This window comes from Accipiter gentilis, unplaced genomic scaffold (assembly GCF_929443795.1).
Source record: "Accipiter gentilis unplaced genomic scaffold, bAccGen1.1, whole genome shotgun sequence".
In the NCBI taxonomy this organism is placed as follows: domain Eukaryota; kingdom Metazoa; phylum Chordata; class Aves; order Accipitriformes; family Accipitridae; genus Astur; species Astur gentilis.
In genome coordinates, this window is record NW_026061101.1 from 1,565,810 (window position 1) to 1,582,501 (window position 16,692).

At 47.0% G+C, this 16,692-nt stretch overlaps 2 protein-coding genes across 2 annotated transcripts in view; both read left to right on the forward strand.

The window, feature by feature from the left end:
• The window catches only part of LOC126037445 (E3 ubiquitin-protein ligase RBBP6-like), a 96,122-nt gene that overhangs the window by 60,901 nt on the left and 18,529 nt on the right, over window positions 1-16,692 (forward strand). The window lies entirely within an intron of this gene.
• Window positions 2,579-11,082, forward strand: LOC126037440 (E3 ubiquitin-protein ligase RBBP6-like; the record flags this gene model as incomplete). The annotated part of the gene is given in 12 exon segments (XM_049797756.1): window positions 2,579-2,673; window positions 2,793-2,889; window positions 3,736-3,875; window positions 4,789-4,958; window positions 5,748-5,851; window positions 6,301-6,492; window positions 6,573-6,651; window positions 6,758-6,815; window positions 7,972-8,263; window positions 8,265-8,338; window positions 8,671-8,772; window positions 10,516-11,082. Coding segments are annotated over 12 exon segments (1,731 nt in total), but the record flags the coding sequence as incomplete, so codon positions are not given.

The following is a 16,692-nucleotide window of genomic DNA, read 5'->3' on the forward strand; positions in this document are numbered from 1 at the left end:
GGTGCCATAGGTTTGGACTTTGTTTTGAGCAAGCACAAATTACACGGGGTTGGCAGTGCCCCTGTCAGTGGCACTCAGAGGATATAGTGCAGACTTTCAGACTACAGTAGACGTTAACTATTGCTATGTTTTGACTCTAGAACTTGAATATGTGTTTAATTTTTTGTGAACGGATAGATGAGTCTCCTGCATCTCTTTCTCTGGCCCACCTTGCTAAGGTATATGTATATAGTCTTGTCAAATTCTTTAAAAAAAAAAGTGTTTGCCTAGTTTTTTAAAATCTTATACTGTGATCTATAGCTGGATAACTGTTGTAATGGAAACACAACTTTAATTTAATTTTTATTAATTTAAAGTAGTAATTTTAACTTTAAAATGTGTGTCTATTTTGGTACTAGCCTGTAAAGAGTAGTTCCCACTTTGGGAAGATAGAAGGGGAGTACCTTATCAGCCTCAACGTAATGTTGCACTATTACGCATCTTCCAGACACAGAGAAGCAGCATTTCAGAAGCTGTTCACCATTTCTCATACGTTTCATTAATTTTGCATTGGAAACTAACAGTTTTTACAGAGGAATTGAATGGGCTGTAAGTTACGGCCATTTGGAGGGGGGAGCGTGCAACAGCAAAAGAGAATCGTTTCTGTAACATGGACAATTGCATGGCTGTTTTTGAATTTCTAGCCATTAAAGTTACAGATCCATTCTTTTAATGCTGCACAGTTTCATAAATACTAGTATATAGACAGTAGACAACATAAACTAATTTGTTTGAATGCAGCCTGTGTCAAGTGTGAAAGTGTACCTGATTGTTTCTAGGAATACACCGATGCGTATATGTGGCATATTAGCAGATGTGACCTTCTGGAACTGCTGTAATGCCATGTTTTGCTATGGAACTGCTTGCATTTTTTGCTCAACAATGTGTACCTTCCTCTGGGAAAGCACTACTGGCTGCACTTTGTGAAAAGGCATATTGCTCGCCAATGAAATAACTAGTCTTGAAAGTTACAAAGCTTAGAGAGGACAGGGCCTAGTGCAGAGAAGCTAGTTCTCTCTTCTGAAAATGAAGGCTGGATTTCATCTCCAAGAAAGAGGAATCTCTTCACACTGGTCACTTCTTTCCCCTCTCACTGAAAAAATTAAATTGTGTGCATCTGGAGGGGAAAAAAAAATAATGTTTGGAAGGTAGCCACCAAAAGAACTTGGTCTCCATTATTGCTGTCCCTAAACATGTCCTTGGTTCTGTAAACCTATGCCAAATTTTACTCTTAAAATATGAAGAAGTGTCCTTGTGGTGTACACATTTAAGCTTTTGCGAAAATTTCAATATTCCAGAAAAATACAGGAACATAATGTAAAGCAGCTCAAACCTGTTACTTACTCTAACCTCTTTAGTGCAGGCTGACTTGGCATGGAGGTGATGTGTTAAGAGTTTTCTGGTTTCTTATTCCTACGTGTGAAATGCCATATTTGAATTTTGGTCTATTCCTACTAATGAGTTGTGGGTTTTGGATGTGTTTTGTAAACTGTTTGGGTTCAAAGAAATTAGTCAAGTATCTGTAAAGTTTTCTGTAAATGTTAAAGGAAATGATTTCATAGGTGTTGATCTGTGGAGAACACAATGGTGTCTATGAAACATCCATTTAATAGAATGTTGAAACTAGCTGGTTGCTTTTGTGAATGAACGCATATAAAAACAGAACCATGAGTGGTTGATCTGAATGCTAGGTGCTTGAAGGTCCACATCCTTTAGAGCCTCTCCCTTAGATCCTGCTTGGATCTGGACTAGTGAAATGAAAACATTGGAACAAATACTACTTTGAAAAAACAGCTGGCTTCAATAATTTGAAAGGCCTATTTCTGCATAAGGTTGCTATTACAATTTGTATGTGAAAAGGACACAGCCAACTGGAAAAAAAATGCAGGTTGTGCTTCCTGTAGTTAAGTCACTTAATGTGAAGAAGTTAGTAGAGGGGGAAACATGCAGTGTGGACTGCCTCCAGCCATGATGGTCAAATTTGTAGTGACAAGTATCTTTTGTCTTGCTGAGGGATTATAAAAAGCTTGCTTGCTTTTAATGCTTCTGTGTGGGAAGCTGCATTTCAGCAAGCAAAAAGTTGTGTGTCCCTTTAATGCTGCAAAATGTAAATAAGGATACTTGCATGCATCTTTCTCAATTAAATGTACAGTGGATGTCTTCTTCAAAGAGGCTGGAGCTTCAAAATCACCTTAAAAATACTGGATCGTGTAATGGTGTCTACATATGCCTTCGGTCCACCTGGAAGACCATTGGATTGGTTACGCAAGTCTTTCTGTAAGGTACAAACAGAGCCTAAGGTTTTGAGTGCCCAAGAGCGCTCTTGTCAAGTAGGTTAACACGCACGCAAACACCATGTAATAACGGTGTAAGGGCTCCCCAGAACATCTTCAGGACAACGGTATTGTCCATAAGCAGCTGTTGTCATGCAACCTCAGGTAGTGTTGTGCTGCTCTTTACAGGACTGGGTGAGCGGTGTTGTCTTTGGCTGTGTGGGCTTAAACGTGTTTCTAATGTGCGTGTCAAATAATTGCCTGTTAAACAGACTGCCAATCTGGCTGAAGCCAATGCTTCCCAAGAGGATAAAATAAAAGCTATGATGATACAGTCCGGCCCTGAATATGATCCAACCAAGTAAGTGTTGATAATGTCAGATCTGTTCTTTGAAGATTATGGAAGAAACTGTAGAGGTGTTTGGTTGAACAAGAGAGACACATGCACACCTTGTTCTTTTCTTCCCCAAAATCTTGTAGTTACATGAAGAAACCCTTGGGTCCACCTCCATCATCATATACTTGCCATCGTTGCAGAAAACCTGGCCATTCCATAAAGAACTGCCCAACAACTGGGGTAAGATTGTGGGGGACTTCTGGTGTTACTTGGTTTTTAATTGTTTTACCCTGGCAGTTAGGTAACAAGTACATGAATGCTCACGTGAAGCATTGTTTCTCTTGGGGTGAAATACAGAGCTTGTATGGCAATGTTGCAAAGCCCTTCAGAATTCAAGGGAAACCTGGAATTAGAAATGTAAAATTTTCTTTTTTCTAGGTCATGGACATGAAATGTGTCCATAGATCTTTCTCTGTGAACTTGCATGCGTGTTTTTGTACATTTCAATGTTATTGGGAATGTTTCTGGTTTTAACTCTTTTTAGTGACAGTTCATAGTTTTTAGTGTTTTGTATAAAAAGAAGATGTTTCTGTTGACCCCGTCTACTGAACATTTGTGTGTTTTAATTAGACAAGCCTCTGGTTGCGTCTTCATGCCGTTTAAAGTTAGTCACTGAATGTCCATGCGTGAGGTATGAATTTAGCCTTCCTATAGAGATGGTGAATGTAAGTTTCCCCAGTGAGCGATTCAGAGCACTGAATTAAGCTCTCCCTCTGAATTGCCCTCTGGAGGATGAGGAGGAGCAGGTTTGTGTCTCTTCTCTGAGTGGATGGTGAGCTAAGGGCTGTTTCACCCTTAAGGAACCTGAGGGTAAGCCAAAGAATGTCGACCGAGTTCAAAACACTGCTCAAGCCTTTGGAACATCCTGGGCGTATTCATTTAGGAAAAGCAGTATTTTAGTTGAGCGACCCTTCCGCTAGGTAAAAGGAGAGGATTAAGGGCTCTTGCTGCTTAAAATAATCATTGAAATGTCATTTTAAGTGTGGGTCTTAAGATGCGGTATGTCTGCATTTCTTGTCTCAATAGGATGAAAGTTTTGGGTCTGTGCCCAGAATGAAAAAGAGCACGGGAATTCCAAGGACTCTCTTGGTGGAGGTGAAAGATCCCAATACGAAGGGTGTTATGCTGGCAAAAACTGGAAAATACGCAATACCATGTCTTAATGTGTAAGTATGGAATTAACTGGACCGACCAAAAAGCGAACGAGAGAAACCGTGCGTAAATGTCATAGTGGCAGTGCAACGAGGTTGACCTGCATCTGTAATGAGGAGGGAGGAAGCGTTGTCATTGTATCTGAACCTCAAAATCTGTGATGCTTTCTAATGTTAAAATAGGGTGGTCGTACCGTTCATGCCCCTGGAACTTGGTCCAGCTTGTGGTATGCTAAGAACCTGTATTTCTGCAAAAGATTTCGGTAGTGGTTACAGTGGGAGTCGTTCTCTGTGGAAGCTCATTTGGCTTCTGCTTTGTGTTTCAAAGGCTTCTTGCAGAGTTGAACAAATAGCTGTTGGGCTGAGATTTCCTCCCTCTGAGTTTTATTAGGTCTTACGGGTGAAACAGGCTGCAGATTTCCTGTTGCTATGAGCTAAGAAAACACTGCTGTGTGCTGACAAGAGTGGCTGTTTTCCAATGCACTTGGTAGCACTTTTGGGTTTCTGTCGTGGACCTCCTTTCGTAGAAGCTGTAACATGGACTTCTTCCACTTATAAAATGTAATTACTGGGAGACTAAGTTTACCCTGCGCCTGAAATTTACATTTACCCTCTGGCAGAGGAGAGGTGGGACTCATTTCACCTGATTTCTAGCTGTCAAGAAATGATTTTTCTCATCTGAGCTAATTTCTTTGTTGATCCACTGAATGGGAGAGCTCTGCAGCGGGAAAATTGTTCCCCCCTCCCTATTCTGGTGTGGTGGCTACAGAAAAGTAGTTTCAACTAAATGCCTATGTTTTAGAAGGCTAATGTGGAGTGAGAAGAATTCCATCTCCTGTCTTCCTTTCATAATATCCAAAGCTTGGAAAAGTTTTCCTTTACCCACCCTTAATTTGTTTCTTTTTCCTTCCCCTTTCCCCTCCTCCAGGGAAGCTTATGCTAGAACGAAGAAGGAAAAGCCTCCCTTTTTACTGGAGGAGCCATCCTCTTCCTCCTCAGATGCTCCTATTCCAGATGAGATTTTATGTCTCATTTGTAAGGAGATAATGACTGATGCAGCTATTATTCCCTGCTGTGGAAACAGTTACTGTGATGAATGTAAGTGTGAACTCCCATGTTTGTTAATTCAAAACAGCACATCTGCTCTTCTGAAAGCAGAAAGAGGAGGTAGCGAAATTACTTTGTTACCACTTCTGTTTTATACTTAAGTATACCCTGAACAGGAAAGGGCTCTTCTCGTATAAAGGGAAAAAAAGGCAGAGAGCTTTAATAGTTAAATAAATGAATAGTAAAATAAATAGCTTTTTAGTTAAATTTACATGCGGAAGGACGAGTATGAGAGGAGTGGCTGGTTGTGCAGGTGATTGCAGTATTGGATATTGAGTGCATTTAGTTTGCCCACAGCCCTTTCTCTCATGCAAAACTATATAGCCAACTCTGGTGATTTATGGTGGTCTGCAACAAATGGATAGTTAGAGGCATTTAATCCCCATTTTTCTCCATGGGAGAGTTGGTTAAAATCTTCAGAACTCGAACCTAGTAATGGTTTTTTGAACCTACTATTTGTTTTTTTGAGACAAGTTTTATTCATTAACCTTGAAGCTGGGGACTTCTCACTGTACTACGTAGTGGGAAGAAGACTAGCTGAAACATCAAGACACAGCCCACTCTATATCTTCAAATGTTACAAGAATGACATACCAAAACTCTAGAGTTATTTGCTGCATACTAGAAATTTTTTACGCTATTGAACCTTTATAGCTTCCTGCTCTCCATTCAAGACCATATTCACCTGTTGATCATATACGTGTTTTTATAGTTGATTAGAACGCCCAAAACTTCCTTAGTTTGGCTAAATGCTATTTTGATTATTCTAATTATACACAGGTATTAGAACAGCCTTACTGGAATCTGAGGAACGTAGATGCCCAGAGTGTCATCAGACAGGTGTTTCGCCTGATGCTTTCGTGGCCAACAAGTGCCTACGCCGGGTAACATGATGACTTTTACGTAAAGTGCTTGTAAGAATAGGCTCTTTGTCAAAAGCTGAAAGGGAAGGAAATATTAATTTACATCTGCTTAAGCAAGGTTGAATTGAATAAGGCTAAATTTACCTTTCCAGTACATTATCTGTTATCACAGAAGCTTACAGCTCCTTGGAGACAATCTGGCAAATTCAGGTCACGCTTTTGTTTAAGGTGATTGACTCACTTTCAAATTCTGTGTTAAGAGGGCAGTACTTTGAATACAGACGCTCTGAGTTACCAGTCACTAGTATCAGTGTTTAATGTGACGTGTTCATGTATCGGCATGTTGATTTCTTTTGGGATCGATAGCATTTACAGCTAATTACACAAGTAATTCTACTCTGTGGAGGCTTTTGTTCGTGTATCTGCTGAAGTTTCATATTACCTTTTTGTAAATGTTTTTCTGTCTCTAGGCTGTGAGCAACTTCAAAAATGGAGCTGGTTACAGAAAAACGAACCGTCAGCAGATGTGGCACCACCAGCAGGAGCAGCTGCCACTGCCACCACCCCCGCTTGTGACTCTTACACCTCCTGCTGCTCTGGTGACTGCTGCTGAAGCTTCTACATACTCGTCTCTGTCAATCAGCAGTTTGTTGGAAGAGAAGGTAAGCTTTGTTTCAACATTTGCAGCGATTCTTGTATTTTAGTAGAGCTTATTTGCCAACTGTCTGCATTTATTCACAAGGGCTGTCAGATTCCTGTACTAAGACAACCAGCATTACCAAGTCGTCTGGGCCCCCAAGGACAATCAACACTCACCACTGGTAAGGAACTGTAACTTTTAATTTTGTAAAAAGAATTTCTTTTAAAAAACGATCTTCAGATAAACCGAATGGGACTTTTTGCTTTTTCCTCTCTCCGCTCCAAAAGGTCATCCAGCAAGAGCCAGTACAATTTGCTCAGCAGATGGCAGACCAGGCTGGGAACTGTAAGTGTTCTACAGAAATTCAATGTATTAATACTGGTAACCTGTTAAATGAGGCTGTAACACATAAGTTCTACAACAGCTGATTCATAATGAAGTAAGTGTGCACCGATAGTTGTGTAGAATACAAGTGGTCATTAATTTTTAAATGGCCTAATTGGAATTGGCTTTAACAAAGGGGTATGTGCTTGCAGTAAGATTATTTACAATAAAAGTCCAGCGCATAATTGAAAAGAGGACTCTGAAAAATGAACGCTTTCTGAGGAAACCATAAGTGCATCTAAAAATCAAATATAATTAAAGGATCAGGTGGAAAGCCACCCTTTTGCTCACTGGCTGTATAAGGCTGAAGAAATTGATTTCCCAATAGAAACCAGCCTCCAGCATTCTTTTTTGAGCAACTTAGTTGATTCTGATTGAGCAAATCATTGGAAAAGTCAAGGCTGTTATTTTAGGACAATTTTGAGTTTCTTCAATTTAGTCGTCTCAAATACCCAGCTGCTTTCTCTCCGATGGGAAGAGAAGAGTCTGTTTTATCTCTTATTGCTGTGCCAAGTCAGTCCTTCATTTTATTATATACTTGATGTTAGATAGACTGTAAGGGTGCAGAGTCTTTATAAAATCTCAAAAATAAATCCAAACAAAAATCGGGATCCATCCCACAGATGGTTTAAAATCTCAGATTCAGTAAGCAAGAAAATAACAATGCAGGGACAAGAACAGGCCAAGTACATCATCATGAGGCAACAGCACAGGAAGCGTATGTGGAAGAGGTTAAAAGAAGTTTGAGAGAAGATGAGTTAATATTTGTGCAGGACTTTGAAGGTTAGAAGTGCGAAATATGAAGTGTCTCAAGGAGTAGCAGAGGCACATGGCACGTGGGAGATGGGGGTCTCTGTTAAGCATGTCAGCCTCCACCTGCAGCTTCAAAGCTGAGTGTAAGGAGAGAAGACCGAGGGGAGTGTTGGGGGTGAGGATGTGGAAGGCAAGGATGAGGGTCAAGAAATGAGTGTAATCTCCCATGAACAGAAAGCAGGGAGAAAAATGCTTAAGTTGAGAACAAGAAGTGCTCGCCACCATGCTCCCGCTTCCTTCGCTTTCCCCTTTAAAATCAGGCAGAGTGTAACAAACAGTGACACATGTTTTCGGGTTTCGTTAGAGGTCGAAATCGAGGACACCTGCACAGTGAGTGTAGCCAAAGGACTCAGGCGCCAGCACTACCAGAATCAACACCAGTCTTTGTGCCTGTGCCTCCAGCTCCCTTGTATCCTCCAGCACGCCATGCACTTCCTCTTCCACTGGGGGTACCACCACCACCGTTTCCTCCTCAGTTTCCACCTGGCCAGCCTCCATCTGCTGGGTGCACTGTCCCCCCTCCAGGATATCCCCCAGCTCCTGCAAACACGTCATCAGCTTGGGTCCCAAGAGCAGTACCCATGTCTCCTTCAACTTACCATCCCAAGGACACAAGCATCTCCTTTCTCTAGGGAGGAGTTTTACAGAGAACAACGGAGTCTTAAAGAGGAGTAAGTATTTGGCTCAGTGAAGCTGCGTGGGGCTTCATTTTTGTATTTTGATCGCATAACGAGCTGCAGTTACACTCAAGTGCACCTGACGTAAGCAAAAATGACAGTGTTTTTTCCAGTATACTTTTTTGTTGCAGATGGTAAACATGCAAAACTAAACCAAGACAAATGTCATTCTAAAACTTTCCCTAAAACTTGTAGGAATGCTAAACCGTTTTTGCTGAAATAGGATGTTCCCCTTTTGCATTTGCATGCAGTCTATATTTTCTCATATAGGCCATGTTTTGTTTCTTGGTGCCTTTTTGTAATAAAGGTCAAACTTATTTTAACAGGGGAAAGAAAAAGTCCAAACGCGATGAGTTTGCCAGTGATTTTGCTAAGGAATTGATGGAACGTAAAAAGATTCCAAAGGAGCGTAGGCATTCCTTTTCCAGGTAACTGGTTTACATGTCTGTAATGGAGAAGCAGGTTGTCTGGAAGAATCAGGGGGAGTTCCACTGCACCTCTCTCTCATTGGATGGATTGGATGATTCAAGGGATTAGCAGGGATAGGAGTTTCATATGTAGGTTACTAGCTCAAATATGGCAGAGATTACAGTTGACTGATAGTGATAATGGGGCAGCAGTTGTTAAGGAAGAGGGGTCTCTTTTCCTGAAGCTTCTCTGCAATGACATCCTTTACCTCCTGAGAGCCGTGAGGAGGCTAGGAACTGAATAGGTGTAGTAGCCGGATTTTCTGCATCTCCCTGTTCTGATTGTTATAAACCAACAGAGCCAATTCTATATAAAATTCATATATTTATTCAGAATAGCAAGCAAGCAGCGCTGGGCGGCCGGGGAGTCCGCGCTCCACCAAGGGCTCACAACTTTCTGTTATAGTGACATTCCTTTTATACAGTTCATGCACCCCTTTCTTGTAAATCTCCGCCTTATTTTGCTGCTTCTTTCTTCACAGGTTTGTTAATGGGTAGATTCGGTCAATCTTCTCAAAGGAGTGTCTGTGGAGTGTCTTTTGATGTGGAGGAATGTAGTCACCGTAGAGTTAATCCCCTTATCTGGTCCATTGGCTTTTCCTTCCTTATCTAGTCAATCACAATGTGTCCCTTCCCCATTCCCGATTGGTATGTAAACCTTATTGTCTTCTTTTTAATTCAACAGGAATTACACAATGTCAGGGAACAATTTGGTTCCCTGTCGATTACATGATTGTAACCATTACCTCAAAGCACATCGGAGGAGATATGTGAGAGAAATTGTCTCCATTTCCTCGTTTGTCTCTCTCCTGTGGATACACGGAGAGATTTTAAGCTGGACTGCAAACTGGTGGCTTTCACTAGAATTTTGTTGGCATTGTTAAATGAAAAACAAGAAAAACTTGTGAAGAAAAAACTCAGGGCAGCTGATGTTTTCTATCCCCCAAATCACTTGGGCAGGAGTCTGAATAGCTGTCTCTTAGTAATGCTGTCAGTAGCTTTCCTAGAGTAATGGCATTGAGTCATATTACTCGAGGCTGAGTTTAGAAGCCTTTAGATACGACTTTTTCTTGAAGCGCTGTCACTATCCTTGGTTAGAGCTAGAGGTATGTGCAAGATGTTGCTAGGACATTGGGCTAGAAGTGTTGATTGTAAGACTGCAGTACAAGTATTTTGCATCCTGTACAAATTGCCAAAGAAGTAGTGAAGTTAAAGAGACTAAGCTGGCATTTTAAAATGGAGCTTTACTGTCTACAGGCCAAACCGTGTTTTCCTGATGTTTGATACTGCACTGTAGCCGTTAAGACTTGCTCTTTCTGCATCCTACTGCAACAAAAATGATTTGCGCTGCATGTAGTTGCAGAGTAGTGGAAAAAAGTGTGCATTCACATAGCAGTAGAGGCCACTATACACCACCTTAAATCAGCCAATAGGTATGGTAGTTCATGTGGTAGAAGTGAGTGGAAACAGACTTAGCCTTCCTCTCTGTTTTTCCACTAACAAAGCAACAGCTGTTCTGTCTTGTGAGCAGAAACTTTTACATGCTATTAAGTTCTTCAGCTGGCAGTAGCATTATGTCAGCAGCTGAAAGAACATAAGTGTATGGAGAGTCAAAAATCCTCAAACCAAATCTGGGAGGAAAAAACTGGGGAGAGTGACTGTTTTGAATTAACTTGTGTGTGTGTGTGTTGTGTTTTTTTTAAGGTCCAAGCCTCCTTATAGTGCTTCGTCTTACTCTAGAAGTTTCTATACCTACTCCAAGTCAAGATCAGCTTCTTCCCCCTCTCGCTCCCACTCTCGATCATTTTGTCGTTCCCATTTGCATTCCTACTCGCCATCGCGGCCGCATCCAAGAAGAAGCAAAGGGAAGAGTCGTAACTATTGTTCTAGGTCAAGGTCACCTGGTAATAGAGCTGGAAATTCCCCTGAAAAATCGTCTGGAAGAGCGCGCCCTGTCATCAAAGATCCTACCAAATCAAAAGAGAAGGAAGTGGAATATCCACAGGGAGGTGGCAAAGGAAATAAACATTGAAAACCCCAGAAGAGAAGAAAAGGAGATGAGAATGAAGGATTTCCTTCATTTCGTGAAAAATCTCCTGGAATGGAACCTCCTGCGAAAAAAGTGAAGGAGGAGTTGCCCAAGACAGGCAGTGTTGAAACATCTTCCTCTCAAAAGGGTGAGAAGGTTCTTGGTACCCCACAGAAAGTTCACCCCAAAGTGACAAAAGATCACCCAGAAACCAGAGCAGCCAAGGAGGAAAAGGCAAAGGAAGACCACAATGAAAATGACAGTGAGAGTAAGGTATGTGCAAAAGATGAGGGAGCTGCAGGAAAAAGTCCAGAAGACCCGAAAGAAAAGTCTGCTGATAAGGTGAAAGAGGATACAGCAGCACCTGCTGCAGTTGACCAGCCTGAAGCAAGCAGAGGTCAAAGCCGTCCCAGTGTTTGCTGTAGTCAAAGGCCTCCTGAGAGTCAGCCTCGAAGCCACAGCAGCAGTGCCAGCTCAGGAGAGAGTCAAGACAGCAAGAAAAAGACAAAGAAAAAAGAGAAGAGGCAGCATAAGAAGCACAAGAAGCATAAGAAACACATTGGAAGCGAAACGGAATTGGAGAAGAGCCAAAACCACAAACACAAGAAGGAAAAAATCGAAGGAGAGCAAAGATAAAGATAAGCAAAACATGAAATCTGTCACTACATAGAATGACGGATATTAAAAACATGACTTAAATCCTAAGTCATCGGTATTAAATTTTGTTAAAATGTAAATGAATTCAAGCGTTGCAAATAGTGACATGGAAGACCCTGTGCTGCACTTAAAATATTGCTGCTTGATTATTTGAGTTTTACATCAGAGCTTTATAGAAGTGAACATTTTGTAGAGAATTGTGAGTTGTGGCCATGTATCATGAAAGGTTTTGCTGGGGCATGTTATTTTAAACCATTGTTAATTAGTTTGGGTGGGGTATACTGCAAAAATTTTCACAGCTGAATTTTGTTTTACTTGCCTGGCAGAAGAAGGTGGTACCTGTTACAAAATAGCAGCAGCAAAATGCTTTGCAGAATCCATTACAGCCCTGTTATGTCCCTTTTTGGTTACAATAAATTTTCAGTAAACTATCCAACGTGATGAGATTTCCAGTGATAGCTGAACATGAGCAGAGAAGAGGCTAGTGACAGAAAAAAGGTACCAGTAGAAGTTTGCTGGTAGCTAACACGTACAAAAAATAACATATCAAGGGGTTTCATTTTGAAAAGACAGGTAGGACTTTAAATCTTTTGAACTGATGCAATGTGGGGAGGTGCTGCCAAGAGGTATGGTTTTTTCCTGTGCCAAGTGGCCTTGTTTTTGTATTGTAAAAGGTAGGATGTGGCCCCAAACAGAGAGCCAGTCTTCAGAGCTGGTCCTGACTATTTTAGAATAACGTTCAATACGAAGCTGTCACATTTCAACCTTGTTCCAGTTTGTTTGGAAAGCTGTTGTCATTTGCCAGCAGACCCCCCCGGACACCTGGGACCCCCCCGGACACCTGGGTCCCCTCGGTCGCGCGGCGGCCGCAGCTTCATCTCGGTGAAGGGGACGGAGAACTCGAAGCCTTTCCAGGGAAACCAGTTGCTGCCCTGGGGAGAGCTGGGGAGGGGTGGTCCATCAGGCCCTGTAGGCACCCTGTAGACCCCTATAGGGGCCCTAGAGAACGGCCCCCTGCCCTGCCCCTGCCCCAGGCTCTGTCGCTCTATAGGGGCGCCATGGCCAGGCAGAGCACTGGGGGCAAGTGGGATATGCTGGGAGCAACTGGGAGTAACTGCGACTATGCTGGGGTGCAACTGGGATCACACTGGGAGCAAGTGGGCCCATGGTAGGGGCAACTGGGAGCAACTGGGATCACAGTGGGAGCAACTGGGATCATACTGGGAGAAACTGGAAGCACAGCTGGAGCAAGTGGGACCATGCTAGGGACAACTGGGAACATACTAGGAGCAAGTGGGACCACACTGGGAGGGACTGGAAGTGACTAGAAGCAATGGGGATTTTGGTGGGGGCAATTAAGACTCTGTTGGGGGGCAGCTGCGACCATGCTGGGGCAACTGGGAGTGACTGGGACCACACTGGAAGCAAGTGAGATCCTGCTGGGAGCAAGTGGGACCACACTGGGGGCAACTGGGATCATACTGTGAGCAACCAGAATCATACTGGGAGTCACTTGGAGCATGCTGGGGGCAACTGGGATCGTATTGGGAGCGACTGGAATTGTACTGGGAGTGACTCTGAGCCTGCTGGGGGCAACTGCGACCATACTGGCTTAACTGGGAGCAAGTGGGACTATGTTGGGGGGCACCTGGGACCATGCTGGGGGACCTGGGAGCAACTGGGATCATGCGGGGCAAGACTGGGATAATCCTGGGAGCAACAGGGGCGGAACCCTGCCCCACCTCCCCGGTCAAGAAACTCTGAGCTGCTTGTCCGGACGCCTGGGTCCGCCGGGGTGCCCTGCGGCTGGGGGAGGAGCGATGCAAATTTATGCTAATGCCACCCCGCGGCTGCTTCTCCCCCTCCCGCCCCCTCTCTGCACCTCCAGGGCACCATCGAGACGCGGCCTCCGGCGGCGCAGAGCGGCCGCGCGGGTGCCTGTTGGTCGGACGGTGGGCGGGCGGGCGAGCAGAAATGACGTCATACGGAGCGACGCAGCCGGGAGGTTTGAGTCCGGGCGGCTTCAGCGGCCGCAGGTTGTGCGGGGGGGGGGGTGCTGGGGGGCGCCTGGGTCCTCCCAGAAGCCAAAGAGTCCCCCCACCCAAGGACACAGCCCCGAACTCCTGGGTGTCCCCCGGAATTCCTGGTTCCCCCCCAGATGCCCGGGTTCCCTGGCAGCTCCCCAAAGAGGAGGTGATCGATGGTGTAGAAGGGGAAAACCTGAAAGGGGTCCAGGAGGGCCCCCCCATGGGAACGCAGCTCCTGGGAGGGGCACGTCAGAAGGGGGTTTTCGGGTCCCCATTGGGGTATTGAGGGACCCCAAGGGGGTACTAGTGTTACCGTAAAAAGCCAGTCAAAGAAATTCTGTAAGACTCAGTTTTGCAGCACTGGATGCACGGGGGATAGTTTCTTCTAACGGGCATACCGCTACCTCCAGCAAGCAAAGATTCTATTGTTCTAATATAGAGATATTCTCATTACGTTTCCCGGAATTGTCATACATATTCATGTTATTTCCCAGAAATTATTTACATAGTGTCTGCCCTTTTGGGCATGACCTATTTTGGGGGTCTCCAAGGGAGTTTTGGGGTGTCCCAGGGGGATAGAGGGGATCCCTAAGGGGACCAGGGCCCCTCCCATGTGAGAGTATAGTTTCAGGGGGGAGTGTTGGTGTCTCCAGGGGGGTCCTGGAGGGCCCTAAGCAGGGGTTTGGGGACCCTGAAGGGGTTTTGGGGTGGCCCAGAGGAATATAGGGGACGTTAAGAGGGTATTGAGGTGTCTCAGGGAGATATAAGGGGCTTTTAAGGGAGTTTTGGTGTCCCCATGGGTGGCATTGGGGGTCCCAAGAGGGTTTTGCTGAGCCTAAGGGGGTTTGGGGTCCCTAAGAGGGTTTAAGAGTCCCAAGATGGTACTGGGGTCCCTAGAGAGGATATTGGGGCATGCTAGGGTGGGGCACTAAGGGAGCTTTGGGGGACCCAAAGGCGGTATTGGGGATACTGGGGGAGTCCAAAGGAATTTTGGGTGTCCCTAAGAGGATATTGGGGTTCCTTAAGAGGGTTTTGGGGCACCCGAGGGGGATGGGAGGGGCTCTAAGGGTGATTTCAGAGTCCCTAAGGGGATGGGGGGGGCGGGGTAAGGGTCCCGGGGCAGGTTTGGGGGTGCCTGGGCGGGGGGATCAGGATCTGGGGGTCCCCAAGGGGTAAGTTGCGGTCTGGGGGGGGGGTCCAGGGGCAGGTTTGGGGGTTCGGGTGGAGGGTGTCAGTTTTGGCGTACCCCCAAACTCACTGCCCCCCCAGGCACACGCGCATGACGGCCCGTGTCGGCAGGTGAGGCAGTGGAGGTGCAGCGCCCCGCAGGCCCCTGCCCCCCCCACCCTTTACCAGCAGCAGCAGCACGACTCCCATTCCTGGGGGGGGGTGCACCCCGGAGGAGTGCCTATATTCGAGGGGGGACCCGGGAAGCCACACCCCTTGAAGCCACGCCCCCCAGCCACACCCTCCATCACCCCCTCAGTACCCCCATCGCCCCCAAACTGCACCCCCAAGGGAGAGGTGCCCCAACCCCCGCCCCGCACCCATGGGTCCCTCCTTTAGCCCTCTCAGTACCCTGGGGACCCCCCCCCATCTCCCATAAGACCCGCTCAGCACCCACGGCACCACCCCAGGCCCCCTTCCTGGCACGTAGGGTCCCCCCCAGCACCCGTAGCACCCCCTCAGAGGTCCCCCCAGCACCCATAGGACCCTCCCATGTCCCCCCAGCACCCATGGGACCGCCCCCGCAGCACCCACGTCCTGCAGGGCCACCAGTGCCATGCGCTGCCACCAAGAGCCCACCCCCCCTAGGGAAGAGCAAGCTGATCTCCCCCACCTGGGGACACGGAGACACTGGGGGGGGACACCCTGGGGACAGCCTGGGCACGGGGACAGCCTGGGGACACCCTACCCCAGGGCAAGGGACACCACCCTGGGGATGGGGACATGGGGGACAGGCTGCCCTGCGGACAATGCCGGCATGGGGACGCTGTGGCTGTGGGGACATGGGGACAGTGCCACCATGGCCGGAGGGGCACAGGGGACACCATGTCCTGGGGGACACCGTCGGGGGGCAGGAGGGGACCCAAGGACATTTGGGGGGGACAAGGACACCGTGTCATGGCGGGAGGGGAGGGCACCTGCGTCATGGCGGGGAATGAGGACACTGGGGGCTGTGACGGTGCTGGGGACGTGGGGGTCCCACTGGGGGGGGATGCTGGGGATGGCAGGGGCCCGAGAGGATTTCGGGGGTCCTGGGCCGGGGGGGTGGGGTTCAGGTTCAGGGCAGGGAACAGGCCAGAGAGATGATGGGACAGAAGAGAGGGGTGCCGATCAGGAGAAAGCGGTGGAGAAGGGCGAAGCTGCGACGGCCTGCAGGACAGAGAGAGACGGCAAGAGCGAGGGCCGGGGAGCAGGAAAGAGGGAAAAGCCGAGGCAAGTCCAGGGAGAGGTGGGGTGGCAGAGGAAGAGAGAGCCTTGGAGGAGAGGGAAAGGGGGGTCAGGGAGCAGAGCCCCGTCCCAGAGAGGAGGAGAGGTCCAGGTGTGAGGGTCGAGCCCCAAGGGACTGTCCTGAGAGCCTGGGCAACGCCCCGAGAGACCCAACATGGACGTCGCGGGGAGGGGCCCGGCGTCCCTTCTCCTGACTGACGGGGGTCTCGGCCACTCCTGGAACAGGGGCGGGAGAAGCTTCCAGAAGGCCAGGACCTGGGGCCGACAAACAGGGGCAGGCAGGAGTGAGAAACACCCTGTCTCACTCCCTCCCGACACCAAATTCCCCGGCTGGCAGTTGCGACGCTGGAGCCGGGGCTGGTGAGCTCTCTCCCCCCACCCCCCTTTCTCTTCAAGTTGTTAAGGCAAGGCCTTAACCTTGGTTTCCCAGAGAGCCACATCGCTTCGGTAGAAGCTAGACCTGTGAGGGGGCCAATGCTGACAGAATATTCGTTCTCTAGGCTTCTCCCCTCAAAGTGGGTGTCTGTGTGTGGACCTGGAGTGTAATCTCACCTTAATCCACACGGAGGGGTTTTGCAGATCTCGGTCTCTTCCCCCCTCCCCACAGGTGGGACGTGACAACCGGGGAGCAAAAACACTTACGCGGAGGGAAAGGGGACGGGGCAGGGAGGGACTGGGACACAGAAGAGGGGTGACGTGACCCCAAGGGCCCAG